The following is a 27,778-nucleotide window of genomic DNA, read 5'->3' as shown; positions in this document are numbered from 1 at the left end:
ATTACTTGAAAATATCCCCAAAACAACAATATCATTTTTTGCTGTAACCTCTGGGATGATTTATCATCCAGAAATATTTGTGACGGTGACAGAACTATGCACAGATCTAGTTCTGATCCTGGTAAAAGCTTGTGCATCTTTTTCATTTGCAGTCATGTATATCCAGAGCTAAATCCTGTGTGTCTGTGTTAAACCTTGGAGGACCAGAGCCTCTTTGGATCCAAACGGACTCCTGTGAACGGGACAGCTGGGACTCATATTTCTGGCTTCTCTCTCCAGACCCGAAAGCAAATATAAGGTTACACAAACACGCTGCCTTCCACATGCGGCCGTGAATCTGTGAGACGCAGCGCACCGTGAAGCCGGTCAGGAGAGAGCAAGGCGAGGGACGCAGGAACGAGGCAGAAACGGAGAGCAGAAAGATGGAAAACCCCAATAAAACGTTAAAATCTGGAGCTAAATGCCACAAACTGAACCTGGAGCCGGGCGAGCCGCGCTGCCAACAGCAGGAAACATCTCAACTTAGAAATTTTCTGGAGTTTGTTCCGAATTCTCACTGAAGCAAATCCAGGAACCATTTGTTGTATTGATGATGTGGATGCTATTACTGAGAGTTTATGAGAAGTTTATTAAAAACAGCTGAGAGAAGGAAGAAATCTCTGCTCTGCCCGAAGCTGAGCCTCAAACCCAACTGTCAGGTTGTATCCCTACAACCAAACGTTTGGGAAGAGTCTGCAGAGCTGGAAGACATGTTGAAGTCCAACCGTTCATCCATTAACATCTTATTATTGAACTTTTACATCATCATCATTTCTGCTGTTTTCTCTGTGAACTGAATCATTTTCACTGCGGAGGATCTCTGGCTGATCTGGTTACATTCGATCCTGAGGGGAGGGGATCGCTTCCATTGACTTCCATTCATTTCTATAGCTGAACCCCAACCCTAACCAAAACGCAATTCACACCTTAGTCCTGAATCTGACCCAAAAACAGTGTTTGCCCTTGTGGGGCCCAGGCTTCGGTCCCACAAGGAGCAGCGGGTCCCCACAATGCAGTGTCAGGAAAGTGGTCCCCATAAGGTATGACAAACAAACGCACGCACACACACACACACACACACACACACACACACACACACACCGCGGGGCTTCAAACAGCGGCCCTCCTCAGAAGTCGCCGTTCGTGTGGCGGTACCGAGGGACCAAAGAGGTAGAGAGGATGGCGGTTGCTGGGAATGCTGGGACCTCAAGTTACGGTGGAGCGGAGCGATGCAGGACACATGCAGGCCCTCGTGCTGCATGTGTTTTCTCAGGATCTGTTTCCTCCAGATACTGTAACACAAACAGGACAAGACTTTATTATTTTTTTCAACGGTTGACTTTCTTTGTGTCCTTTTTGTTTAATGTTTGTTTAATGAGTGACTGCCGCGCCCTGCAGTCACTCATAGGGGCCCCGCTGGTAGGATGCTATTAATATTGGTCCTCACAGAATCCCTTCAATATGTCAGATTAGCTCACTTCATGTGCAGGAAAAAGTCAGAAAAAACAGTCTGCCCGATTATTCTGGAAACCAGCAGATTCCACCTCTTCTACTTATGCTTTAACAACCTAAGATTGCCACATAAATGGTTTTTAAAATGATAAAGAAGTCTCCTTTTAGAAAGGACGACACATCAAAACTCTACATTTCAGCATTTTAAATATTTCCTGATTGTTTTTTGGTTTGGCATAAAGAAAAATGAAAATAAAGCTAATTCTTTGCATTTTGTTTAATTTTATGTGCACCAGGTGGATATGAAAGTTAAAAATTAGATAATATTTAGTCGCTTCTGTCTTTCTGCCACCAGATGACTCCAGTTTGAGGAACAGAGAAGGCGAATCCGCCGGCGGCTACATGCAGCCCCAGACCTGGCTGGGAAACCGGGTAAAAACTCAGTAATTATTCATACTAATGTAGAAACTGGACAATGAAGGCAGTCAGGATTCTGGGTCTGAGGAAATGTTGAGTTTTGTACAAAAACACCTGAACTGATCAAAGTAATAAACTGCACTTTCTCTGCTGACTCAGCAATTTCGAAAAGTTTTGAGTTTTTAATTCTTGTTTAGTTTTAATTTGTTGTGACTTTTTGTTAATTCAGTTTGTTTTAATGAGTTTTTAGAGTGCGTTTACTAGTTTTTATTGGTTAAATATTGTTTGGTGTTAAATAAGACAATAAAATGACATGAGACCTACCTAATTGATTTGTGAGGAATCTTTTGACAAACTAAAATTTAATTTACTAGAAAAAAATTAAGAAGCTTATCAGTTGATTTAAGGCAAATTTTATCTGATGAGTAACATTTGTTTACGTTGAATAAAAAAAGCAAATAAGTCAGTCAGACTAACAAACTAACTTTTCAATCTGAAGTGATTTGGGACATTTTATTAATGTTATTTTAGTTAAACGTCATAAATTTTTAAATAAGTCATTTTTGCTTTCCATTAACAAAATAGTCATGTGGTAAGTTTTTGAGTGTAGTCAGTATGTTTTAGTTTCATAAACGTCCAGTTAGTTTCTTTCCTTCGGTTAAAACTTTTTTCTCCGTTTGGTGAATTTATTTGCTGTAACCCCGGGGCTCAGGTTGAGGTTTTGGAGCGTCTCCAGCCGACGCTCTCCTGATGGATGATGCTGTAACTGAAGGTCCAACTGGAACAGAACCAGAGCAGCTACCTGCAGGAACCCAGGCTTGCATAAGCTCTCGGCTCCCATTAACACAGCGATCACTTGTAGCAGGAGCGCAGAGGTCCAGGTTCTGTTGGACTGGAGTCTGGATCTGTTCCTGCAGCGCTGGGAATAACGTCACGGTTCCTTCCTGACTGAAACCCGAAACCTTTGCTTACTTCACATTACCTTTAAATGCAAAATGAAAGAACGAAATGCAAATCTGTGAAACGATTAATCGACTTAACAATGATTAATCAATTAAATATATATATATGTATATATATATATATTAGTTAGTATATATACTATAACTAATCATATAGTTTTATATATATAAACTATATAATTAGTTTATATATATATATATAAACTATATGATTATATATATATATATAAACTATGATTAGTTTATATATATATATATATATATATATAATATATATATATATATATTATAACTATGATTAGTTTATATATATATATATATATATAAACTATGATTAGTTTATATAGATATATATTTATATATATATATATAAACTATGATTAGCTTATATATATATATATAAACTGATTAGTTTATATATATATATATATATATATATATATATATATATAAACTAATCAGTTTATATATATATATAAAAACTAATCATAGTTTATATATTTATATATATATATATATAATATATATATATATATATATATATATATATATATATAAATAAACTAATCATAGTTTTTATATATATATATATATATATATATATATATATAACTAATCATATATATATATATATATATAAACTAATCATAATTGATTAAGAGTTAATTGGCCCAAATAAATATATACATATTAATCCAGACCTCCCCACCAGTCTGGTCCCGACCCGACGGGTCGTATTTCGTCATGAAAAATCAGCGGAATATTTGATTGCTAACATTCTATCTTACAGATGCATCTCCATCAGCTCGTCTGATATATTTAATTGCTTCATTCAGCAGATTGTGAGGGTTATTTGTGGGTTCTGCAGCAGACATCGGACTTCTTGCTGCCGGGCTCTGTCAGAAACTTTGCTGTGTCTCGGACCTCTTCTCCATCCCAGCATGTTCTCGTCCATCAGTGGCGCTCCAGGCAGTAATGTGTTCCAGCCTGGCCTTTCCCCTGGAGAGGCTCTGAATAGTTTTCTGTCCTCCTGGGTTTTTTCCTCTGAACTTCAGAGATCACATCCAGGAAACCCAGCAGTCTTTCTGCACCAACTTACTTTATAGCTTCCTGCTTTTCTAAAACAGCTTCAGGTTTCGTTACTCCATGTTTTGTGGCTGACAGCGGCTCTCTAAGGAACCGTCAAACCGTCCGCCGGGTACGTTCGGACTGCGGTGCAGCCTGAGGTCATCCGCCTCTAGCAGACAGACTCGGAGCGGCGCGGATGTTTCAACACGCCGAAAAATAAAACTGAGGGCCACAAACTATTCACTCCAGATCAGGGCTTCAACCTACAGTCCCCCAGTCCTCTTCAACCCAACTCCAGTCTGCTTCAGTCCGACTCCAGTCCTCTTCAACCCGACTCCAGTCCGCTTCAGTCCGACTCCAGTCCTCTTCAACCCGACTCCAGTCTGCTTCAGTCCGACTCCAGTCCTCTTCAACCCGACTCCAGTCCGCTTCAGTCCGCTTCAGTCCGACTCCAGTCCTCTTCAACCCGACTCCAGTCCACTTCAGCCTGACTCCAGTCCGCTTCAGTCCGACTCCAGTCCTCTTCAACCCGACTCCAGTCCACTTCAGCCTGACTCCAGTCCGGTTCAGTCCAACTCCAGTCCGGTTCAGTCAGACTCCAGTCCGGTTCAGTCAGACTCCATTCGGTTTCAATCTGACTTCAGTCCGACTCCAGTCCGACTCCAGTCCAGTTCAGTCCGACTCCAGTCTGGTTAAGTCCGACTCCAGTCCGGTTCAGCCCGACTCCAGTCCGCTTCAGTCCGACTCCATTCCATTTCAATCTGACTCCAGTCCATTTCAGCCCGACTCCAGTCCGCTTCAATCCTACTCCATTCCATTTCAGTCCGGTTCAGTCAGATTCCGTCCATTTCAGGCAGACTCCAATCCACTTCAGTCATACTCCATTTCGTTTCAATCTGACTTCAGTTCGCTACAGTCCGACTCCAGTCCGGTTCAGTCCGACTCCAGTCCGGTTCAGTCCGACTCCAGTCCGGTTCAGTCCGACTCCAGTCCGGTTCAGTCCGGTTCAATCCGACTCCAGTCCGGTTCAGTCCGACTCCAGTCCGGTTCAGTCCGACTCCAGTCCGGTTCAGTCCGACTCCAGTCCGGTTCAGTCCGACTCCAGTCCGGTTCAGTCCGACTCCAGTCCGGTTCAGCCTGCTGTCTCTTCCTTCCCCTCCTGATCAGTAGAGGGCAGCATATGCTCTGTTTCTCACCACCTTCACGTTTTTACTCTTTTGTTTCAGTCTTTCTCTTCTGTTTTACCCTCAAAACGAACTTTATTCATGTTTTTCTTGAAGCTGTTCGTTTCCTTGGTTTATTATTTCTCCCTCTCTCTGCAGTAATTTCCAGTTTTCACCAGTTGGGAGTTTTGCATCTCTTTCTCCGGTTCTGCAGGATTTATTGACTCAGGCTGGTCACACTTCAATTCTGGTCCAGTAGCTTTTCCCAGACAAAGGCGAAACTTAAAAGCCCTCCCTGCATGTTTGCTTTGTCGTCTTGCCCGGCTCCGAGCCGCTTGTCGGAGGCCGAACTCCGCTGAGTAATCTCCGTCACATAACTCTTGTCCGGGTTTGTTGACCTAGCGCTGCAGCAACAGCGGCGTCTGCAGAAAGAGACGCAGCAGTTTGGGCTGATTTATTCTCCCTGCTGATGACTCTCTGCTGCGGCTGGGATGTGAGGGCCGTAAAATCAAGCGCTCCTGTGAGTGATTTCCTCTCCTCCCGGCCTACCGGATCGCTTTCCCGCTTTGATCTGGTTTTACTGATGGCTTTTCACTGAGGACGTTTTGTTCACCAGATCCTGGGTTCAGATCCGACCAGGTCGCAGTTCAACCGTTTCACGTTTTTATTTACGAACAAAACAATCTTAGCTTGTCATTCTGTGCTTAAAAGCATGAATTCGTGTTTATTTGAAGCTAAAAGATGCAAATTATAATCAGTTGATAAAGTGAGAAATGATTCGGTGACTTTGAATTCAGAATTTTCTGATCCAGAAATGTTTTTTTTCAGACACTGAACATTATTTTTGGCTCTTTTGAGGTTCCGTAGAAACGACCAGCACCCTGAACATGAATTCAGTTTGAAGTGAAAGTTGGTTCTGGAGATTCGCAGACGGCTCCCACACTTTGCGATTTGTTTTGGAGACGTTTTCTCGCTGCTTTGGACGACTTTATGTTTTGCAATGTGACAAAATGAGAAAGTTTAAAGTGAGCATCAATATTCCTACGTGTCTCGGTGATCTCCTCTAATCTTTCTAATGTCCTTTCTATTCCTTTTTTGATTTTTTCTTTTCTTTTTTCCTTCATATTTTATTTTTTTTCCATTTTTCTCCTAATTTCTTTTTTTTCATTTTGCTTGTTTTCTTCATTTCAATTTTATTCCTTTACTTTCTTTTTTATCTTTTTTATTCATTTTTTCCATTTTCTTTTAATAAAATGACAAAATTTCAATAATAAAATGCATTTCTTTCAAATTTAACTTTTCATATTTCTTTTTCTCCATTTTTCTTGTTATTCCTCTTTCCTTTTCTCCTCTCTCCTGTTGGTGTGTTTGTGGGAGGAAACCTCGCTGGTCCATCTTCCGTCACGCTGCATCATTTCCCTCCCAACATCTCGGCTGGTTTGACGCCGTCAGTAATTCATTTGTCATGTTGTCATGTTTTCGTGGAATCAGGCGTCAGGATGATGCAACCGAACCCTTTTTGACTCCAGCAATGTCTGCTGATGTTTTTGGACTCGGATTATAATTAACTTCAAACCGGAGAATTTAACGCCACACAAAGACGAGCTGCGACTCTTCCAGAGCGGAAAATGAATTTCTGATCGCAGCAGCTGCTGCAGAAACAAAAGCTCCAAAGAAAACAAGACGACGATTCACAAGGCAGAAACTCTGACTGTCGGACGTTTTCCCTCCTAGTTGCACCAGCTTCTGCAGCTGGACACAAACCAGTAAAGATTCTTCCATGTCTCTGTTTGCTGACAGAGTCATTAGTTTGGATGAAATGTGATGTTCCACCGACTTCTTTTCCGATCCGATACAGAGTCAAATTCAAACGATATCGATCCGACGCTTTGTGCAAAAACACCACATGTGCTTTTTAAATGATGCAATTCAAATTATGTCTTCATGAAGAACAGATCACTGTTTTCATTTTACTACAGCCAGGGTAAGTTAACGACAAACAATCATAGAAATCTGACAAAATTCTGTGCAAACTAAAAGACAGAGAGTCAGTAAAGTAATAATCTACTGAAATAAATACCTGTTAAATTATTAAGACTTGCAGTAAAATGAAAGCGTGGCTTCTTCCATATCTGCATTTGATTTAAAATGTGTGCAAAACTTTGATTTTCAGCTCATGTAAAACACATTTCACAGCTGTAGTGTTTCAATATATTGTTTCACTCAATAAGTCATTAAAATCATCGTCCAGCTACTTCCTGTCGTCTTCTTTGTCACTTCTGACAGTAGTAACATCCTGTTGTTGATGCAATTAAGCTGAACAAGAAAAAACGCCTCATCCTCAAAAGATTGTAGTGAGTTATTTTAAATTGCTGGGTCCATTAAGCAAATTTATTTTGTATTCCTGCACCGTCACTCATTATTGGGCGGAAGAAAATGTAGTTCCCTTCAGTCCATCTTGTTTTGGAAAAATCTTAATAATTTGACATTATTTTGCGTAGACACATCATCTGAAATGTCTGAAGTGTTGAAAGTATTGATATTGATTTGAGAATTGATTTAAAACATATCAGAAGTATTGATTAAGCTGCTCTTCCCTGCCGCCAAGTTCAAATTTGTCCTCTTGTCCCGTTTTGTCTGCAGTTCGTCCTCGTTTCACCGAGCCAGCGAAGATGAGGCGGCGCGTCATCGAGCGGCCGGTGGGCAGCTCGGTGCGGCTGAAGTGCACGGCGAGCGGGAACCCGCACCCGGACATCGTGTGGCTGAAGGACAGCAAGCCGCTGGTGGAGGAGGACGGCGGCGCCGGCGGAGAGAAGAAGAAGAAGAGATGGACGCTGAGCCTGAAGAACCTGGCGCCGGAGCACAGCGGGAAGTACACCTGCCACGTCTCCAACCGCGCCGGACACATCAACGCCACCTACAAGGTGGAGGTCATACGTAAGTCCAGACGCTCACACTTCAAGGGCCAGAGCCATTAAAGGTCAGATTTGTCATTTTAAGGAGGTTACAAAGAAACTAGGTTTGTTTTTATGGACATAAAACTAATATCATTACAGAATCATAATGAGAAAACTGGATGATAAAAATCCTCAGTCTGGTGTTTTGGTCTCAACTAAACATTTTTAAAGGATCATTTTGTTTACAGAAACTTCATAATCCATTTTATTTGTTGTTTCACTTATTTGGTTTATTTATTGGTTTCAGACTTCCAGTATTAAATATTCATTAAAGTTTATTGGTTAGTATTATTATGCCATTTCCATTAAATGACTGAACAAAACAATAATATTATCATTTATCGCAGTAACTTGTGGGACAGTTAATTGTCCAGAAACATGTTTCACCATGACAGGTCCAGTCACGTTTCCTTCAGTTGTAAATTGGGTCTCTGTCTCTTTAAAAACTGCTGCTCTTCCTTTATTCTGGTGAAAAACCTAAAAATTGTTGCCTGGTGTCAGAATCCCATCATGCCAACCTGGATTCAAAGTCCAAATAAGTAATTACATAAAGTTTAATGTGTTTTTACGATGAAGAGGCATGAGTATCTTCAAATGATAGTGAATATTTCTTTGAGCCGTTTTTGTGAAATGGAAATGTAATATATGTCTTTTGTTAAAGCTGAGGACAGAAGGTTTTAAATGTGTTTTTCTTCCAGTGTTGGTTGGAAAGCTCTGCCTGTTTCTCCAGCCAGAGGTTTTGTCTAAAAAAGGTTGCGTTGTGATGTTCTCAGTGGAGGCGATGAGTCGAACTCGTTGATGCATTAACTTTTGTTGGACGGCTGCAGGAGCCGCTGATGATTTACCGTCGCTCAGTTCGCTCAACGTGTCAAACCAAAGGTTACAGCTCTGTTGAGACTTTCGCTTCACTTGGAGCATCTGCTCTGCATTTCACCACAGCTGTAGACATCCTCACACACACACACACACCACACACACACACACACACACACACACACCACACACACACACACACACACACAATAAAGAGGACATAAATCAATCGGCTGCTTGCTGATGTCAGATGTGGCATTTCGTCCTTCAGAACCCCGTCCGTCATGAACCAGAGCTTCCAACAGATCGAGAAAAAAAGAAGAGAAACTTTCTGCAAATGGAGATGCTTTGATGCACATCAGAATTACGACAGCAAATCAACCCGACTCCAGTCCGCTTCAACCCGACTCCAGTCTGCTTCAACCTGAATCCGGTCCGCTTCAACCAGAATCCGGTCCGCTTCAACCTGAATCCAGTCTGCTTCAACCCGAATCCAGTCTGCTTCAACCCGAATCCGGTCCGCTTAAACCAGAATCCGGTCCGCTTCAACCTGAATCCGGTCCGCTTCAACCTGAATCCAGTCCGCTTCAACCCGACTCCAGTCCGCTTCAACCCGACCCCAGTCCGCTTCAATCCGACTCCAGTCCGCTTCAACCCGACTCCAATCCGCTTCAACCTGAATCCAGTTCGCTTCAACCTGACTCCAGTCCGCTTCAACCCGACTCCAGTCCGCTTCAACCTGACTCCAGTCCGCTTCAACCCGACTCCAGTCCGCTTCAACCTGAATCCAGTCCGCTTCAACCTGAATCCAGTCCGCTTCAACCTGAATCCGGTCCGCTTCAACCCGAATCCGGTCCGCTTCAACCTGAATCCGGTCCGCTTCAACCTGAATCCAGTCCGCTTCAACCCGAATCCGGTCCGCTTCAACCTGAATCCAGTCCGCTTCAACCCGAATCCGGTCCGCTTCAACCTGAATCCAGTCCGCTTCAACCTGAATCCAGTCCGCTTCAAATCGAATCCAGTTCGCTTCAGCCCGAATCCAGTCTGCTTCAACCTGAATCCAGTCCGCTTCAACCCGAATCCGGTCCGCTTCAACCTGAATCCAGTCCGCTTCAACCCGACTCCAGTCCGCTTCAACCCGACTCCAGTCCGCTTCAACCTGAATCCAGTCCGCTTCAACCTGAATCCAGTCCGCTTCAACCCGAATCCGGTCCGCTTCAACCTGAATCCAGTCCGCTTCAACCCGACTCCAGTCCGCTTCAACCTGAATCCAGTCTGCTTCAACCCGAATCCGGTCCGCTTAAACCAGAATCCGGTCCGCTTCAACCTGAATCCAGTCGGCTTCAACCTGACTCCAGTCCGCTTCAACCCGACTCCAGTCCGCTTCAACCCGACTCCAGTCCGCTTCAACCTGAATCCAGTCTGCTTCAACCCGAATCCGGTCCGCTTAAACCAGAATCCGGTCCGCTTCAACCTGAATCCAGTCGGCTTCAACCTGACTCCAGTCCGCTTCAACCCGACTCCAGTCCGCTTCAACCTGAATCCAGTCCGCTTCAACCTGAATCCAGTCCGCTTCAACCCGACTCCAATCCGCTTCAACCTGAATCCAGTTCGCTTCAACCCGAATCCGGTCCGCTTCAACCCGACTCCAGTCCGCTTCAACCCGAATCCGGTCCGCTTCAGCCTGAATCCGGTTGAGTAACTTGCGCAGCAGCAGTGTCAAGTTTCCAAAATTAAAACTGATTAAAAATAAAGATGTAAAAGGTTTTGTTGTTCTCAACTAAACCTTTTGATGAAAGAGACCAAATAATTCATTTTATTTGTTGTATTTATTAGAATTTAAAGTTTATTGATCTTTGAGATTTGAGAACATTATTCATAACCATTGTATTACTGGAAAATAGGGGCAAAATAGCAATTTTATCACAATAATAAATTTTATTTATAATGTACTTCATAAATCTTGATATCCAATGGCAAAAACCAAAACAAACATGTCAGCGATGTTTATCTGAGAGCAAGGCCTAGTCAAAGCCCGGTGGTGTTGCTCACGGTCTCGGTGTGTCTCCAGAGCGGACCATCTCCAAGCCGGTTCTGACCGGAACCCACCCGGTCAACACAACCGTGGACTACGGCGGAACCACGTCCTTCCAGTGTAAGGTCCGCAGCGACGTGAAGCCGGTCATCCAGTGGCTGAAACGGGTCGAACCCGGAGACGAGGCCCGCTTCAACTCCACCATAGAGGTCAGAGGTCACGCCGCGCACACACAGGATTGCTGTGGTTCTGGTTCTGACCCCTGCTCTCCACCCGCAGGCCGGGGACCAGCGCTTCGTGGTTCTGCCCACCGGGGAGGTCTGGTCCCGACCCGACGGGTCGTACCTGAACAAGCTGCTGATCAGCCGGGCCCAGCAGGACGACGCCGGCGTTTACATCTGCCTGGGCGCCAACAGCAAGGGCTACAGCTTCAGGAGCGCCTACCTCACCGTGCTGCCAGGTCAGAGGTCAGGGGTCAGAGAGGCGGGATGGATGAACTGTCTGCCCATCCATCCGCTCATCCATCCCGCTGACCTCTGACCTCTGATGGAATACTTTCAACGTTTCATACATTGATTGTTTCAAAGGGATTTTAATCTCATTTTTTTATGTAAATTTTGAATCATTTAAAGGAAAACCTGGAATTTTCTTGATTTAAAACTTTTCCATGGTTCCGTCCGGTTTTCCATTTATTAAAATAAATTCCCTGTTTCTGCACTGCAGACAGGAAGTCCCAGCCCAGCTCCGTTCCCATGGTGACGCCCCCTGGCCTGCCCTGGCCCGTCATCATCGGCGTCCCGGCAGGCGTGGCCTTCGTCCTGGGCACCGCCCTCCTCTGGTTCTACCAATCGAAACGCAGCTGCAGCGGCTCCGCCTCCTCCGCGCCGCCCACCGCGCCGCGCCGGGACCGGGCCGGCCCGCCGCCGCCCCCCGCGGCGCCGCCCGCAGGCTCCGACAAAGACTCGCTGACGTACGAGGAATACGCGGCGGCGCATCAGCAGCTGCTGGCGCCGAAGCTCTACCCCAAGGTCTACACGGACATACACACACACACACACTCACACGTCAACGGCAAGGTGCACCAGCACATTCACTACCAGTGTTAGCAGGCGCAGCTAACAGCGCGCCACGAACTGCAGCAGGTAGAGACAGAAAGTCCTTCGCTTCAACCAAAGTCTGACCCGGTTCATGCGGATCTCCAGAACCGAGTCGCAGCTGCAGCAGCAGCGGCTGCAGCAGCAGCGGCTGCAGCAGCAGCAGCAGCAGCAGCAGCAGCAGCGGCTGCAGCAGCAGCAGCAGCAGCAGCAGCGGCTGCAGCAGCAGCAGCAGCGGCTCTGGAGCCTCAAACTGCAAAAGTGTTTTCAGTTCATTAACTTTAAAAATACAGATACAAAATGTTTGACTTCTTTTGGACTTATTCTTTGTGAATTGAAAACATATACATGCCACACTTTTCAGATTTTTAAACTGTAAAACTGCTGAAATAATTTTATTTCCATTTTCTGTTGAGTTTTCTCATAACATCTTAATAAAAAAGAGTTTTTGACATTGCAAAGTTTCACCAGATTGTTTATCTGAGGAGTTTAAGGTTAACTTTAAATACTTTAAAGGTTAAAGTATTTAAAGTTAACTGTAACCTTTATAGTAGTTAACTTTTAAAACAGACATAAAAACTCCTTCAAGTTTTCTCACAGTTTGGATTTCTTCTGCATTGTTCAAAGTTACAAATATCTTGTTTTTTATTGAGATTTGATGAGAAAAATGGAAATAAATTGATATGAATTGAAGATTTCATGTTTCCAGATCCTGATGTGTGAAAAATGTTTCCTTTGAGTTTCACTCTCATCTTCCTGTGGAGACGATGGAGGAAAACTTTTCTATGGATTCATTCTCAGGCGAAACGTAGCTGAGCCAAAACGAACCGATGAGTGATGTCACTTCCTGAGCTGAGGTGATGATGTCATCAGTTACATTTAAACAGGGAAACTTTTTAGCATCGTTAGCTAACTTTGTTTAAAGTGAAATTAAACCTTAAAGTTCTGCTTCAGTGAAAACAAATAATTGAGTTTATGTTCAAAATAAAGCAGTTTAAACGTTTCGTGTCCAAAATAATCATTATCTAATAAATAAACATTTTACATGGAAACATGCCATAGATTAAATTTCAATAAACAATGAACAAAAGACAATTTGTCAAAAATATTCCTGTTGTGTGAAACATCATGTGATAAGTTAAAGCTCCCATAGTTCATTAAAATAATATTTATTTCATGTTTAATTATTGTTTTAAACAAAATTCAAATAAATGCATTAAAAAAAATTCAATTCAATATTTTCCATATTAATTAAAATTTATTGACTGAAATTGTCAGTTTTCAGTTGATTAGCGTTTAATAATTTAACGGTATTATTAGATTAATACTGATCAATTATTTTAAACATTAAATTAAATTAAACAACGGATGAACTGCCATCCAATCAGCTTCTCTAACGCAGTGTAAGCCCCGCCCACTGAAACAAAATGCAGAAAACCTGAAAAATTCAATGTTTTTAAAGTACATTTCAGTCAACATGTTTTTTATTCAACCACTTCAATAAACATGTATTTATGTATCACGTTTAGGTGTTTTTGGCTCTTAATAATAATAATAATTTTGCATTTTAAACGATGCGACCGGCTTTGATTCAGGGGAAATTTCTCCAGAAAAATCTGAAAAATGTTTGCTGTGAACTCAGAGGAAATCGTCCGGTACCTTCAGGTTTTTGCACAGATCTTCACAATAAAGAAGGATCATGTAAAAATATATATTTTTATAAATATTGCATATAGTGCTGTTTGTTTGTATGTTATCCCTAATATGTTATCAGCATCTCTGCAGTTGCTGTGAATTAATTTATCCATCTTTGCTGCCATTTAAAACCATTTAGTGAATAATAAAGTCTTTGACTGCATTACAAGTTAAATTTCTTTTCCTGTGGGATGTTTCTGTTTTTATTTAAAGAAAAATCGATTATCAGGATCATTTTCATTTTCTATTCATGAATAAATCAATAGTTTTCCCATCATGTTGCAAACTGTGTTTATGTGAACCGACCACTAATGTACATGAAATATCATTAATATTATACATCTACTTTATATTTCTTTAAACCGTTCAGAAGTTTTAGCATTGGGATAAAAATACTGAAAAAAGGAAAGTGTGTTTTTAATTTATTTGCTGTTATTTTCCGTATAACTGGGCATTATTCCTGCATGAATGGATTTCTGTGTTAGTCATAATGGAAGCTACGTAGCAAAAGCTACAATCATGATATTGTAAGATAATGTATATGTGCTGTGAAAATATACAAGTTTTATTGATTATCTTCATAATGACAATCCTGTACAGATGTTGGTAGTTTAGATTAAAAACTGTTTCCTGTATTGTTATAATCATGTTGTTGGTGCCATTAAAACATGAAATCATGTTGCATTTTTTCAAAACTGCATGAATTATTTCAGGATGTTTTTGTCTCAAGTCTGATCAAACAAATACAGCTAAAATCTGAATATTCCTGTTTTTATTTAAAATGTTCAACAAAATGAGCGACAGGCTGGAAAAAACGGACCAGAAGGAAAAATACTTGTCCAGATGTGAAACGTGGATACGACACGGAGCGAGTTGATCTGGAAACAGGGCCGAAAAGAAAAGGAGAAAATGGAAAATTACAAAGAAAAATGAGAAAAAGAAAACAGGTTGGGAAAGGGCAAGAAGAAGAGAAACAATTTCAAAAAGAGAAGAAAAAATAAAAAAAATATAGAGAAAAAGAACTAAAAGAAAAAGGAGGAAAATTGGAATAAAATAAAATAAAAGTCGTCTGTTTTCAGTCTGGCTGGTTTTTATTTCCTGATTCTCAGCGTCTGACTGAGGATGATGAGGAAAACCAGAGGAAGAGGCGACGCGCTGAAAGCTGGGATGAGGTCACCGCTCGACTGGCTGGACAGCAGAACATGGCCAGAGGTCAGAGGTCAACAGGGTGAACATGTCGGAGACAAACCCAGAGCAGTGGTCTCTGGTCGTTACCTTCAGTCCCAAAAGTTTGATTGTGATTTCTGACCCGGTTCTCAGCGACGCCGGTCCAACACCTGGTAAATCTGTTAATCAATAAACAATATTAATGTTTCTATAGGCAGTCGTACAAAATGTTGCAAACAAAAAAAATACTAATGATAGTAATTATAGTAATTGTTTGAGAACAATTTTTTTAAAAATTACATATTTTTACAAATGTCTGAAAAACTTTGATATTAACTATTGGGGAAAAATTGCTTTGTCTCCAATCAATAGGAAATGTAATTAAAAGTCATTAAAATCCATTAAAAATAATATGAAACAGGGAAATGTTTTACGATCAGTGTGACGTCATCATGGAGGAGCCAATCAGCTGATCTGCTGCTGCCTTCAGGTTCTCCCTGTGGACCAGGATTCTGAAACTTCTGGCTGAATAAAACCGACCAGAACCCCGGATATCAGCAGAATTAATTTCTGATCAGTATCTATTTCTATTTTTGGGTTTTAAAATAAAGAAAAGTTTGTTTCCAAAATAATAATAATCATAAAAAAATCATAACCGCTTCCTTCTGTTGTCTTCGTCATTTTCACCACGTTTTTGATCACGTGACTCCATGACGCTGAAAAGGTTTTTATCGCAGCAGAAGGAAATGCGTCATCACGGCACAAAACGTGACTTTTTTTAATGAACGTGTTTTTATGAGGCGAATTTATTTTGTAACTCATTTAAGCAGGCGGAAGAAAAAGTAGTTCCCACAAAAACGTCTCTTTCAGGAAATATCTTAATAATTGAACTCCTCTTATTAAGATGCGTTTTGTCACATTACTGAAGTATTGAAAGCATTGATCAATTTCAAAGCACAAATCGATATTTACGTGTCTGGATTCCTGCACGTCTGAGTCAACAGCAGCTGCATGAGAGAACCTTCTAAAGGAGAATCCAGGTGAAATGAGTCAATGACCATGAAAGACACACACACACACACTGACACTGACACACACACACACACTGACACACACACACACACTGACACACACACACTGACACACACACACACTGACACACACACACACTGACACACACGCACACTGACACACACACACACACACTAACACACATACACACACTGACACACACACACACACTGACACACACACACACACTGACACACACACACACTGACACACACACACTAACACACATACACACACTGACACACACACCCCCACTGACACACACACTGACACACACACACACTGACACACACACACTGACACACACGCACACTGACACACACACTTACACACACTGACACACACACACTTACACACACTGACACACACACACACTGACACACACACACTGACACACACACACTGACACACACGCCCATGCGCTCAGACAGCAGACACACCTGCTGCTGTGTTTACATTCCTCTCCACCATTAAAACCTCCGAGACAAAAACTCAAAGCGGAGCTGCGGCTTCCAGCGGGATGAGGAGGAACAAAGAGACGCGGCTGAGCGGAAGGAAGCGCCGCCTCCAGCGGCCTCCCGCCTCTCAGCCTCCGATCCGCCGCCAGCTTTGGCTCTGGGTGGGAGGAAGTGGCGGCCATGTTGGCGGCCATGTTGGATCATGTTCATTATCAAATAAATGTACACTTTGGCAGGCAGGCAGCGTTTAAAGTGTTTAAGAAACGTTCTAGTGTTGAAAATGCCATCCAGTTAAAGGCTCATCAGAATTTAAAGTTTGGTCTCTAAACAATATAATTAATATTTTTAGGCTGTTCAACACTGGGAGTCCAGACTTTTTGCCTCATTGGCCAAAACTGAGGTCTCTAATAAACAATGATGATCATTGAGTTTAAGCTACTCAATGAATGAAGTCAATATAACTGGACATGCTGGTTTTTCCAGGCTAACGTTAGCATTTTGGCTAATTTGAGATTTTGCAGTGATGTTTGCTTCCTGAGGAGTCAGCCTTCAGGCAACATGCTTTCCCTTGAAGATGATTGTTGATACTTCGAACATCATGGTCACCACAGCATGATGCTGCCATCACCGAGTTTCATGGAGTTGCTGTTTGTTCTCTGAGTCTTCACAGAAGCGCTGCAGTTAAAGTCAAATTAAACTGCAGCTGCATCCTCTTGTTGCAGTCAATAGTTTTATTACTTTGACTTGGACTTGTTAAGTGTGAACACAAAGTGTTTCTGCTAGAGCTAATTTACTTTATTTGCTCTTTTCACATAGAAATCATTCTGCCAGAGGATAAATGGGAACACAGAGTCCCAGCTTGAAATGACTGGAAAGAAAAAGAAAAGCTCAGGTTGAAGCTCCGTTATCTTTAAATATATCAACAAAATAATCTGTTTGTTCTGTCAACAATAAGATAAACAAACATTTCCCTTTTCCTCAAGTTGTTTCTGGTTATTGGATGTAGAAAATGAAGCTTAGATGAAAAGTTATTTCTCTGTAGGTTTTGTCTTAAACTGTACTAAGATACTTGCACTAGAAATCGGACCAAAATACTCAGGAGGGTTTTGTGTTTCTGCAGTGGAAATTAGCGTTTCAATGTATTCAGCTGTTGTCGTTTAACTGCAACAGTAGAAATGTGTCACTAATTTTCCTGATGAGCCAAAAATCAATTCACATTAGAAGATTCTCATTCGCATTTCATTCGAAATCTATTTAAAAAAACAGAAAGATTCGACCATCAGCCTCCATTTTGAAACGACGTGTTGGAACATGCAGAAAGAGATTTAACTGTTTTGTTCTGCAAGGTTGGAAAATGTGAGATTAATGTTGAGATTAAATGTTTGCAGATTGAGGCTTTTATTTGTAATCAGAGTAAAATTATTTTCGAAACAATTTTCTTGCAATGGAAAATGTTGAGCCTGCTGCTGGCTAGTCTGAAGGAGCTGAGTGGGGAGGAGCTGCGCCGGGAAGGCGGGGCTAGGGCCACCAGCAAAATGAGGAAAAACTTTAGAACATGATGGAAGGCTGAAAACAAAGTTCATTTTACATGATACTGGCCCTTTAAGAAGACTGGAGCAGATCAGGAGGATCTTTCGCTCACCGATAGATTGAAACTGAAATCACTTTGAACTCAACTGGAAAGAATTGACATTATTTTAATGGTTTACTTTAAACCAACATTATGAAGTAAATCTGAAGTTTAAACATCATCATCACTTTGTGTTAAACTGCATACGTGATGAAGATCCCAAATGACGCCGTCGGCTCAGGCTGCAGCCGCTAACAGACAAATAGCTCCAGTGTGAAATCATTTAGTTCGTGTCATGTCCTGCCGGAGGGGATTACACCTCCAGAGGTACGAGGCTGAACGCAGAGCGACAAAGTGTGAAGTCTGGATGAGATTAAAAGGGAGCTTCTTTCTCCCCTCGCACACACACACACACACCCCACACACACACACACACACACACACACACACACACACACACACACACAGAGGCGAACAGCAGAGGACAGTCTGTGGGAACACGCTGCTGAATAATTACGGCTGACATCAGAGCAGTTTGCTTTAGCTCTCTGAAGTAGCAGAGCTCATTTGTACGGCCTGCAGCGACGCATGTGAGGCTGCAGGAGAGAAAGTTTAAAACCTGTTATTCTTTATTACCAACATGAGGAAAAGATTACGCTGATTTTAACATCTGCACTCTTTGTGGCACATTAGCAGTGAGTTTTTATCTTTTACAAATGTGAGCAAAACTTTGTCAATATTCAGCTAATGTTGAAAAAACACAATTTCACAATTGCAGTGTGAAATAAGAAATGCAACTAAAATCACATTTGTTCAGGCATTACGTCATTAAAAACATGCTGCACCGTCTTCCTCTATCCACTTCCGGCCGTCTCTTTGTGGTTTCTAACAGTAGTAACTTCCTGTAGTTAATCACATAATTTGTGTGAAGCAAATAACAATGGAAATTAATTTGCAAAACTTCAATTGTAGTTTTTGCAAAATAAGCCAAAACGTTTTGTTGAAAAATAATTTTTTCAAATTACAGTGTCCATAAAATGACATTATTGTAGTAATTTCAATGTTTTGCTGTTCAGTGGAAAGCAGATCTGAGGCTCAGCCGCCTGTCCCTTCAGTCAGGAACCGGGTTCAGACGTCACTGGAGGAGGATCAGCACCAGCCCTCCCCACCTGAGAGCAGCAACAGGCTGAACGTTGCGTGCGCCGCTCCAGAACACACACAGCCGCACCTGAGCCGCCTTCAATAGGCGTCATTCAGCAGCCTGACAGCGGGACAATGGCGCCGACCGCGGCGGGCCGCTCAGGAGGAACCGACCAGGAGGAACCGACCTGCCCGAACACATCGGGCCGCCGAGGCTTTCCGAGCCGCCGTGACTTCAGGTGATATCCGGTTTCTGAGTGGATGCCTCCCTTTGTCTTCACCTGCAGCTGTTTGTAACAGCTTTGAGGTGAAATGACAAGTTGGCGAAACGCATCCGGGACGCCTGGACTGCGGCTGACGCCTCAGACGGATCCCTCCAGACAGGATGAGGGATGTCAGTTACTGCAGCATCAATTCCAGCTCAGTTTGCAGATGAAACGGTTCCAAACCCAACATCCCACAAACATGAAGCAAAAGCTGCTGCTTAATTTAAAGAGTTTTCAGAAGTAAAAAACTCCCAGGGCCACAAATCAGTTTAAAAGTCACCGAACAATTCAAGATGGCGGCCGTGGCCATCAAGGAAAATGTTTCTTTGCATTAAATTGACCAATATTTATCATCGATGAATACTTCTGGTGTAAGATGGGACATAATTGGTCTCAGAAATCATATTTCCTGATCATTTTGACATTTTTCATGACGGCCACCGTGGCTGTTGGTCATGTGATGATCCTTCACACCCTGCACAAATCAAACGTTTCCTTTTCCTGGGGAACATTTTACAAATGGCTGCTGTGGCTTTCATACAGATTAAATGTTTGGACTAAGATCAGTTACTGCCAGTGGTGAGCACAGCTAACTCAAAGCTTAGCTTCACTAACTCTAGTTTGCTAAACAAGAACATTAGTGCTGCTAACACTAAATATGATCAGGAGCTAATGCTAAACTGCTAGACATTAAAAAATTCAGAAAATAACAATAAGTAAAAACAAAAATATTTGCTGAAGCTAACACTAAACCACTATTTTATTGGAGGCTAACGCTAAACATAACTTTTCTTGAAAATGCTAATGCTAGTCTGATCAGCACGTAAAATAATCAGCAGAAGCTAACGCTAACTGTCTCAGTGTGTTCATCTTCACTTCCTGCCGATGGATGAATGTTTAGATTGCAGATTTAAAGTTGAAAAGCAGAAACAAAAGAGCTGCTGCAGCCATTTGACTCAAACACGCTGAACTCGTTCACCAATTTATTTCATTTACAGTTTGACAGAAAAGAGCAGTTTGTCTCTCATTGCCTGTTGAAGCTGCACATTTAACACCTTCATGTGCCTCATCAGTCCTCCAAGCAGCAGCGTTAAGGAGGGGGAAACCCCAGGAAGGACGCAGAGCGCCTGAAGGAGGACAAAGCTTTGAGTTGGGGCGACTTCCAGGCTGAACTCTGACCGTACGACTCTGGAGTGGAGGGAGAAAAACGGCTGGAAAACAACAGGAACCATCCTGTTACTCTGAATTTACAACCAATTCCTCATTTTTCAGAAGCACAAAGAATTAATACCACATACAAGATGCAACATGCTTCAGAAAAATATCGGTTTATCTGCTGAAACGTCTTATAAGGCTCAAAAGCAGGTTTCAATAGTCCGACCTTAAACATCAGGATATATTTTGTAATTATCTGAAGTGATAACGGTGGAGATGAGGGTAAAGCGTTTCACCTGACGGTGGCTGAGTGAGCAGAGTGGGAGGTCAGTGGGTTCTGGCTGTAGGACCTGTGGGTGGCCAGTTCTGAACGAAACACCAGAGAAATCCACAGTTCATGGAGAAAAACAACACATTGATTCTTCAGCTGTCTGAGACATCATGAAGGAACGATGGTGTTAATTTAGTAGTTGGAAATTAATGTCAGTGTTTTTAGGAAGAGAGGCGTTAAAACCTAAAAATCCCTCCACTAAACTGAATTTTGCAGAAGTGCTGACTCAGCGGTGTTGTGTTGGGTCTGACCCAGATCGCGTTCAGCTGTTCGGCGTGTTGGACTCACCTGATCGTCCCTCTGGCAGCGCCTTCATCACCGACAGTCTGGGCGCAGAAATGGGCTGAAGCAGAGTCACACAATCGTTATAAAGCTAAGGCAGCGGTGTCCAAAGAGCGGCTCAGGGGCCATCTGTGGCCCTCAGACTGATTCTGTGTGGCCCCCAACCGCGATTCAAAACTGGTGCAAATTTGGCCCGCAGCTGCAGATGGAGACTTTTAATTTGTAATCTGGAAAAATTGTTACCAACATATTTCTTTACATAGGAAAATGTAAAGTACAACAGAAAGTACTCATGGTTTTATAACCACATTTTAACAAAACAAAGTTTTTCCAGAGACTTTTACTGAAAACACAACTTCTGCAACAATATCAGCTTTTATTCTTTCTTAAACTTTGATAAATAGCAAATATTTGGAAACAAAATCACACAAATCTTGTTTTTATCACTGAACATCTGGAAACTGGAAACCAGATGTTTTTCTTTTAATACAGCAAAATCTGCTGCAGCATCTCAGGCAGGAAAGGAAAAGTAGCACATTTCTGCCAAAAAAAAAAGAGAAATTTTGAGCATAATCTCATAAACTTTCCAGAAAAACAAGGAAATTTGTTGAAAAAAAAAATCCAAAATTTAAATTAATATCAGAAATTTTCTAGAAAAAACATTGAAATCCGAGAGTTTTCAAATGTTGAAGGTTTTCTTTTGAAAATGTAAAGTTTTTTATAAAATTTCTGAGATGAATCACAAAATGTCTGAATTTTTGATGGAAATTTCCTCCTTCTGCTATCATGAAGTTCTGGATTTTCAGAAAATATCAGGATAATTTATTTGCTCTATTTTAGGTTGGTTTTTTAGCCTGATTGATTTTTTCCCCCCACATGTCATAAAGTTTGGACACCCTGCCCGAGGAGATGGACTTTAACTAGGACATAAAGTAAAGACACCCACTTTCCTGAACAGACTCCTTCCATCCAGCTCCAGGCTTTGGCTGCTGCCACACAGGAAGGCACACTTCATTAGTTCAGCGGCTGAACGCCATGCCGCCGCCGCCGCCATCACCGCCGCCATCACCGCTTCCTTTAACCACAAGCTCTCAGCAAAAGGAACTTTTATTCTGCTCAAAGTGAGAAACCCTGAAACTCAAAGCTGATCAGTGGAGCGAAGCAGAACGCTGTTCACGCTGAAAGTTACCACCTTTTGTTTCACATGTGTAGAAATGATTCTTATTGTACTGACACTAATGAAACACCAGTTCTAACTATCAGACATGAAACATGAGGTTTTCTGTCAGACATGGAGACAGAAACACTCACATGTTGGTTGCTGAAGCGTGACATGGGAGGAACACGGAGACTCGTATGGAATCTGAAGCACTAGATGCAAACAAAAAATCAGACAGAAAATAGATTAAACAGATTAAAATCAGAGGTTTTGAGCATTAAAGCGTCAATAATTTACACTAAAAATATAAAGTTTACGTCTGTTAGGTCAAGTGTTTTATATTTAGAAAAATGCTAAAGTTAAGGTGCTAATGTTAGCTTAATGTGGGAGCTATCACTAGCATGTTGCTTAATACTGACTTTATCTATTTAGTTTAAGTTTAGCTTATAAATCAATTTGGATAAAATGCTAAGTTCATCTATCAAGCTAACATTAGCAATGAGGGCTACATTAGCATGTTGACCCAAAGTCCGTGTTGTATGGAAACAATAGCGTAAAAGCTAAAATGCTAATCTTCGTCCATATGCTAAGATTAGCATCAGTATGCTAGTGGATGCTAACGTTGAGGCAGCGTCGAGGGAGCCAGAATAATAAATAACGAGGTGGAGAAAAACAACGATGTTTGGGTTTTCTCCATCTTTTCCTCATTTATTTATATCCGTTTATGTCTTGCCATATTTTGTTCAGTATTTATTGTTGCTTCCTGCATTTGGTTCGTTTTCAAACCCCAACAGGCCAATTAAAGTGCTAAACTATCCACACTCCTTAAACTTCACTGCATGTTATTTTATTTGGGTTATTTTGATCATTTTCAGGTGAAAATAAATTCGGTTTCTCTTATTAAGCGTTGAAAAGAAGCGAGTTGTTGAGTTTTTCTCCTCTAAGCACAGAGTTCTGCCCGGTTGGTGATGGATAAGATGATTAAAACTTTATGCTGTTTTGTTTTGTCCAAACACATTTTTCTATTACGACGTTTTAATGTGTTAGTGTTTATGTAGCAACGTTCACCTGATTTGCTTCCATGCGGGCCGTGAGGACTGCTGCTGACTGGAGACGGAGCTTTTAAACTGCAGAAACACAAAATTTATTTTATTGAACCGCACAATTATTGATTTGAATCCAATAAAGGCAGTTTAGGTGTAAACTTTCCACTGCAAAATGCAAAATACTTTAAAAACCGTCTAAAACTTTAAAACTATCCTGATATTTTGCTTTTATTTGCAGCTGAAAGTATTTCTGTATGATCCAGTTTTTGTTGATGCCTGTTGACTGAAACGGTTCAGGTGTGACTGAGTCAATTGCGCCATCTAGTGGAGCGTGAAGTGTATTTCACTGCATTTATATTTTCAGACTGAGGGAAATAAAGATTTTACTGAACAGAGCAGAAGTTTTCATCAAATAGATGGCAAATATAACAGAAATAATGAAAACATCTTGGGAATATTCAGGTATAAAAGTAGAAAAGTAACAGAAGAAAGCAGGTGGATTAATAAAAGTAAGAAAACTGAACATTAAGAAGAAATGTCCAATATACAGAAAATAAAATAAATACTGCATAGTTATTAAAAAAACCCACCTTCATGAAAATGTGCAGCTAAGTTGGATAGATTTCTAGATTTTTAGGAAACGAGTTTAAAAAAATGAAACAATATGTCTGAATATCTACATAAAATGTTATTAACATGACTAAATATTTAGCAGGATTTGTGGCTCCAGCAGCTCAGGAGAATTTTCACTTTCAATCAAGACAAAAATCTTCTTACAGTAAATATTATCAGAATAAAAGATAAAGAGATTATCTTTTTAAATTCTGAAAATCAGGATTCCTGCACCTAATCTGATTTTCATTCATTCATGAAACTTTGCTTATTTTTTGCTGCTGAGAATATAATCACACTTCTTTCTTTGTGAGAACCTATTTGTTGCTGAAAACATAAATAAGCTAAAGTATAATTTTGGGCCATTTTAACTTTGCTTGCTCCTGCCTCAGGATTGACAGTAACGTTGATAATCTGCATAATAACTCTGGATTAAACGAGCCAGCTGACCTGTGGTGCTGGAGAGAGTTTTCCAGCTTAGCAATGTAAGTCCTCTGATCATTCAGCTTCCTTTAAAAACAAAACAGGAAATTAAACATCTGAAAACTTCAATCTGGTCCACGAAGCTGCAGTTTTTACTAACTTCCCATCTGCTGCATTTCTTGCTTTAAAGTGACCAACATGTCTTCTAGTTTATGATTCTGTAAAACGCAGCAAAACGGCAGAATTATCAGTTTTTGATCATCACAAAAAAATAAAGTCTGTAAATGTTTAAAGCTGATGGGAAGAGGCTAAAAACAAATGCACCCACACTTTTCAGAAATTAAGCAGTGGGTTATTTACCTAACGACTATCTGTTGGCTGTAAAGTGACAAAGTCTCTCACCTTTTGCTTGTAGTAGTTGAGCAACCTCTTCTGATGTCGGGCCTGAAACGCCACAACCTGGAAGAAAACAATGTGAAATCTGCAAGAATAACCTGAAATAATTGAATTAAACACATCTAGAGACAGTTATCACCGGACAGTTCGTAATAAATGTGGAACTATGCAAACTTTGCTGATCTCTGTCAGATGTCTGGTTGCCACAACGCCGACGTCAGAAAACAAAGCCTTCACGTCTGAGCTGCTCTGGAAACATGAACACATGAAACCTGAAGGTGAAACAGCAGAAACACGAATCTGTGTGGGAATAAAATGATCTTACTTTGTCAGAAAGAGGAGAAACCTGGCACTGGCTGCTGCATATCAAACAGCGGCCATGGCTGCCTGGAAGAGAGAGAACATTTATGACTCGTTTTCATTCTTCATCTCTTACATCAGAGGTGCTAAATTTGAATCAGGCGGCACAGAATCAGTCCAACAGCCACAAATGGCCCCCGAGCCACTCTTTGGACACATCTGATGCTGAGAGACCCAGAGAACCAAAATCAATCATTTGGGTTCATCAGATTGAAATAAGCAGGAGCTCCATCAGTGATTCCTGTTTTGATGTTTTATGAGAAAAGATGAAATATTTCTTCTCCTAAATAAACAAATGATAAGATTTGTTTATGAAGGAAAAGACAAAAACAAAGAACAGATCTCAAGTAGAAAATGTGTTTCTGCAGTTCTGCTGTGTGACCAGTAGATGCCGCTGTGCGCTCAGACTCTGGCCAGCAGGACTTTACTGAATTTTTAGGCTTCTTAGCAAAGTTTAGGGACAAAATAATACCATAAAAAGTTTAATTTGCTGTGGATTTTCTCCAGTTTATGAAGATAAAATGATGCATATTTATTTCAAACCTCTGGTAGAGAGAGAACTGCGCTCTCTAGAAACCACAAGCCTCATTCAGGGTTTCTCAAACTGTGGTTCCTGGACCACTGGAGGGCCACATGTAAACAACTGTTTCTTACAGTTAGCTTAACAAAGGATTGAGTTTAAAAACAATAATGATAAGAGGCTGAAAACTGGCTTACTCACAAGAACAGCTGAAGATATGGTGGGAAGAAAACAGACAGAATTACTGGTAATCTGAGAAATTCATATCTGCAGGAATAGTTTTTGTTTCTCAGGGGAAAATACTGAAATTTTATTAGTTTACAACGCCACTGTGATACCCAGCATTTTAAAAACTGGACGATAAAGTTTTCAGTCTGGTGCTTTGGTCTCTACTAAACCTGTTTTGAAGAATAATTTTGCTTTCAGAGACTAAATAATTCATTATATTTGTTGTTTTGTTTATTTATTTTGAATATTTAAAATGTTTTCCAGTTACAGTGTAAATGTTATAATTTAAAGTTTATTGTTCTTTGAGAATATGTTTTTGCATTATTATGGCATTACTATTGTAAAACTTGAACATGGTGCAACAATATTATTGTTTATAAATTGTTTCTAACTTCTTTACCGTCCAACCTTTTACTGTGACAGGCCTTTTCATTAGGATGAACAAAGAAGACAACAATAAGGAGAGTGTTAAGAGATGAATGTTTTTATTTAAAGCTGTATATATAAAGATGTTGTGTTGTTGTCTGTGTGTCTTTGTTAAATGGCTGGAAATCACTGTTAAAGATGGATATATGAACCATTTGATCAGATTCTCCCGAGACCAGTCTGGAAAAGTGTTTTTGATTGTATTTTCAGATGTAATTTATTGATCTGCTTCACCATGATGCATCCACTGCCATGTTTCTCACTAGGGAACTGTTCTGGCATCTGGAAACTTTCATTTAACTCACAGAAACTTTGACTCTGTGACCAAACTGACTACTTGTCTTCATCCTAATGCAGCCAGGATTACAGTATACTGCTGACACCAGTCATTCAAAGCCTGAAAGAGGATGCAAACTTTGGCCCAGACTGTTGGGTCATGAAAAGCGAAGAGTGAGTGCAGAAGGCGTTTCTACCTTTCTGGTAGCAGCCGCTGCAGATGACATGGCCGCAGGACGTCACCGCCAGTTTGCGCTCAGGACTCGGGCAAAGAAAGCAGGAGTTGCAGCAGACCCAGTAGGACATTGGAAGACCTGCTGTTGAATAAAATTCATTAAAAATCATTTTCGTTGTTATTGCTTTTACTTGTCGTGGCACTTATTGTTTCAGGCTCCGTTAATGAGAGCAGAACATTTAAAATAATCAGATAATGTTCAGATTGCTTCAGGTGAAGCTAATGCTAAGTTAGCATAAGGCTGGCTAACATAACAACATAATACAACAAAAATAATTATCAGTAAATATATTTAAGGCTAATTACCAGTGAGGTTTTTATCAGTTCGTGATAAATAAACCCTCTGGATCCTTCAGTTTATCTGCTCCATCCTTCCTGTTTTTGGTTTCATCCAACAGGAAGTTCGTCGTTTTCTTCTTCCTCCTCAGTGAAGCTAATTAGCATCGTTAGCATAATTAAGAAGTCCGTTAGAAGCTAGCTCATTAAAACTGTCACCATTCTTATTGGAAAACGCTTTTCCCTCCACCTTCTGGTGAGTAGCTAATATTAGATCAAATGTGTTCAGTGAATGTGTGTTTTATGTTTCGCGGGTGTTTCGCTGTTAAATATTCTAAATTTGGTCTCGGTGTAAATGAGACGTGTTAGCTCACCGTTAGCCGCAGCAGTGAGGATCCAACCAGAAGCTTATGAAGCTATTTATTTAAAGGACTGTTGAAGTTCAGTTCAGACGTTTGCATGCAACCAACACGAATTTAATCTATATCGTTTATTGTTACCACATTATTTCTGGGCTTATAAGTTCTAATTATTTGTGTTTGAACTTGTTCATGACGGTCTGATCTGGTGATAGGACTTCAAGACATTTTAAGAACGAGTTTGAATGACAGGCGTTTCAAGCCAGCTGGCAAGCATGGCAGTGGCTGCATTATGCTGTGTGCTTCTTTTCCTTCAAGTGATCCTGG

The 27,778-nt window shown here is 41.0% G+C and overlaps 1 protein-coding gene and 1 pseudogene across 1 annotated transcript; one reads left to right on the top strand and one right to left on the bottom strand.

Annotated features, from left to right (window-relative positions):
* The window catches only part of LOC129360797 (fibroblast growth factor receptor-like 1), a 47,733-nt pseudogene extending 33,340 nt beyond the window's left edge, over positions 1-14,393 (top strand).
* Positions 14,394-20,337: 5,944 nt separating this feature from the next.
* On the bottom strand, positions 20,338-27,538 carry LOC129360624 (probable E3 SUMO-protein ligase RNF212). The gene is made up of 14 exons (XM_055030954.1): positions 27,467-27,538; positions 27,123-27,249; positions 26,779-26,898; positions 25,097-25,158; positions 24,946-25,020; positions 24,778-24,834; positions 24,536-24,593; positions 24,403-24,410; positions 23,363-23,421; positions 22,447-22,506; positions 22,082-22,247; positions 21,142-21,196; positions 20,819-20,888; positions 20,338-20,578 (listed from the first exon to the last, which is right to left on the bottom strand). The coding sequence occupies exons 3-14, from the start codon at positions 26,885-26,887 to the stop codon at positions 20,458-20,460; spliced, it is 900 nt and encodes a 299-aa protein (XP_054886929.1). The 5' UTR covers positions 26,888-26,898; positions 27,123-27,249; positions 27,467-27,538; the 3' UTR covers positions 20,338-20,457.
* Positions 27,539-27,778: the final 240 nt, after the last annotated feature.

This window comes from Poeciliopsis prolifica, unplaced genomic scaffold (genome assembly GCF_027474105.1).
Source record: "Poeciliopsis prolifica strain line A6 unplaced genomic scaffold, Auburn_PproV2 SCAFFOLD006, whole genome shotgun sequence".
Taxonomy (NCBI): domain Eukaryota; kingdom Metazoa; phylum Chordata; class Actinopteri; order Cyprinodontiformes; family Poeciliidae; genus Poeciliopsis; species Poeciliopsis prolifica.
The sequence above is the reverse complement of the archived record's forward strand: the minus strand, read 5'-3'. Positions and strand labels throughout refer to the sequence as shown.

Coding starts and splice junctions, on each gene's coding strand:
- LOC129360624 (XM_055030954.1), bottom strand. CDS start 26,887: ATGTCCTACTGGGTCTGCTGCAACTCCTGCTTTCTTTGCCCGAGTCCT. Junction 24,835..24,945: donor ATCTGACAGAGATCAGCAAA/GTTTGCATAGTT, acceptor GTTTTCTTCCAG/GTTGTGGCGTTTCAGGCCCG. Junction 22,507..23,362: donor CCCGCATGGAAGCAAATCAG/GTGAACGTTGCT, acceptor GTTTGCATCTAG/TGCTTCAGATTCCATACGAG.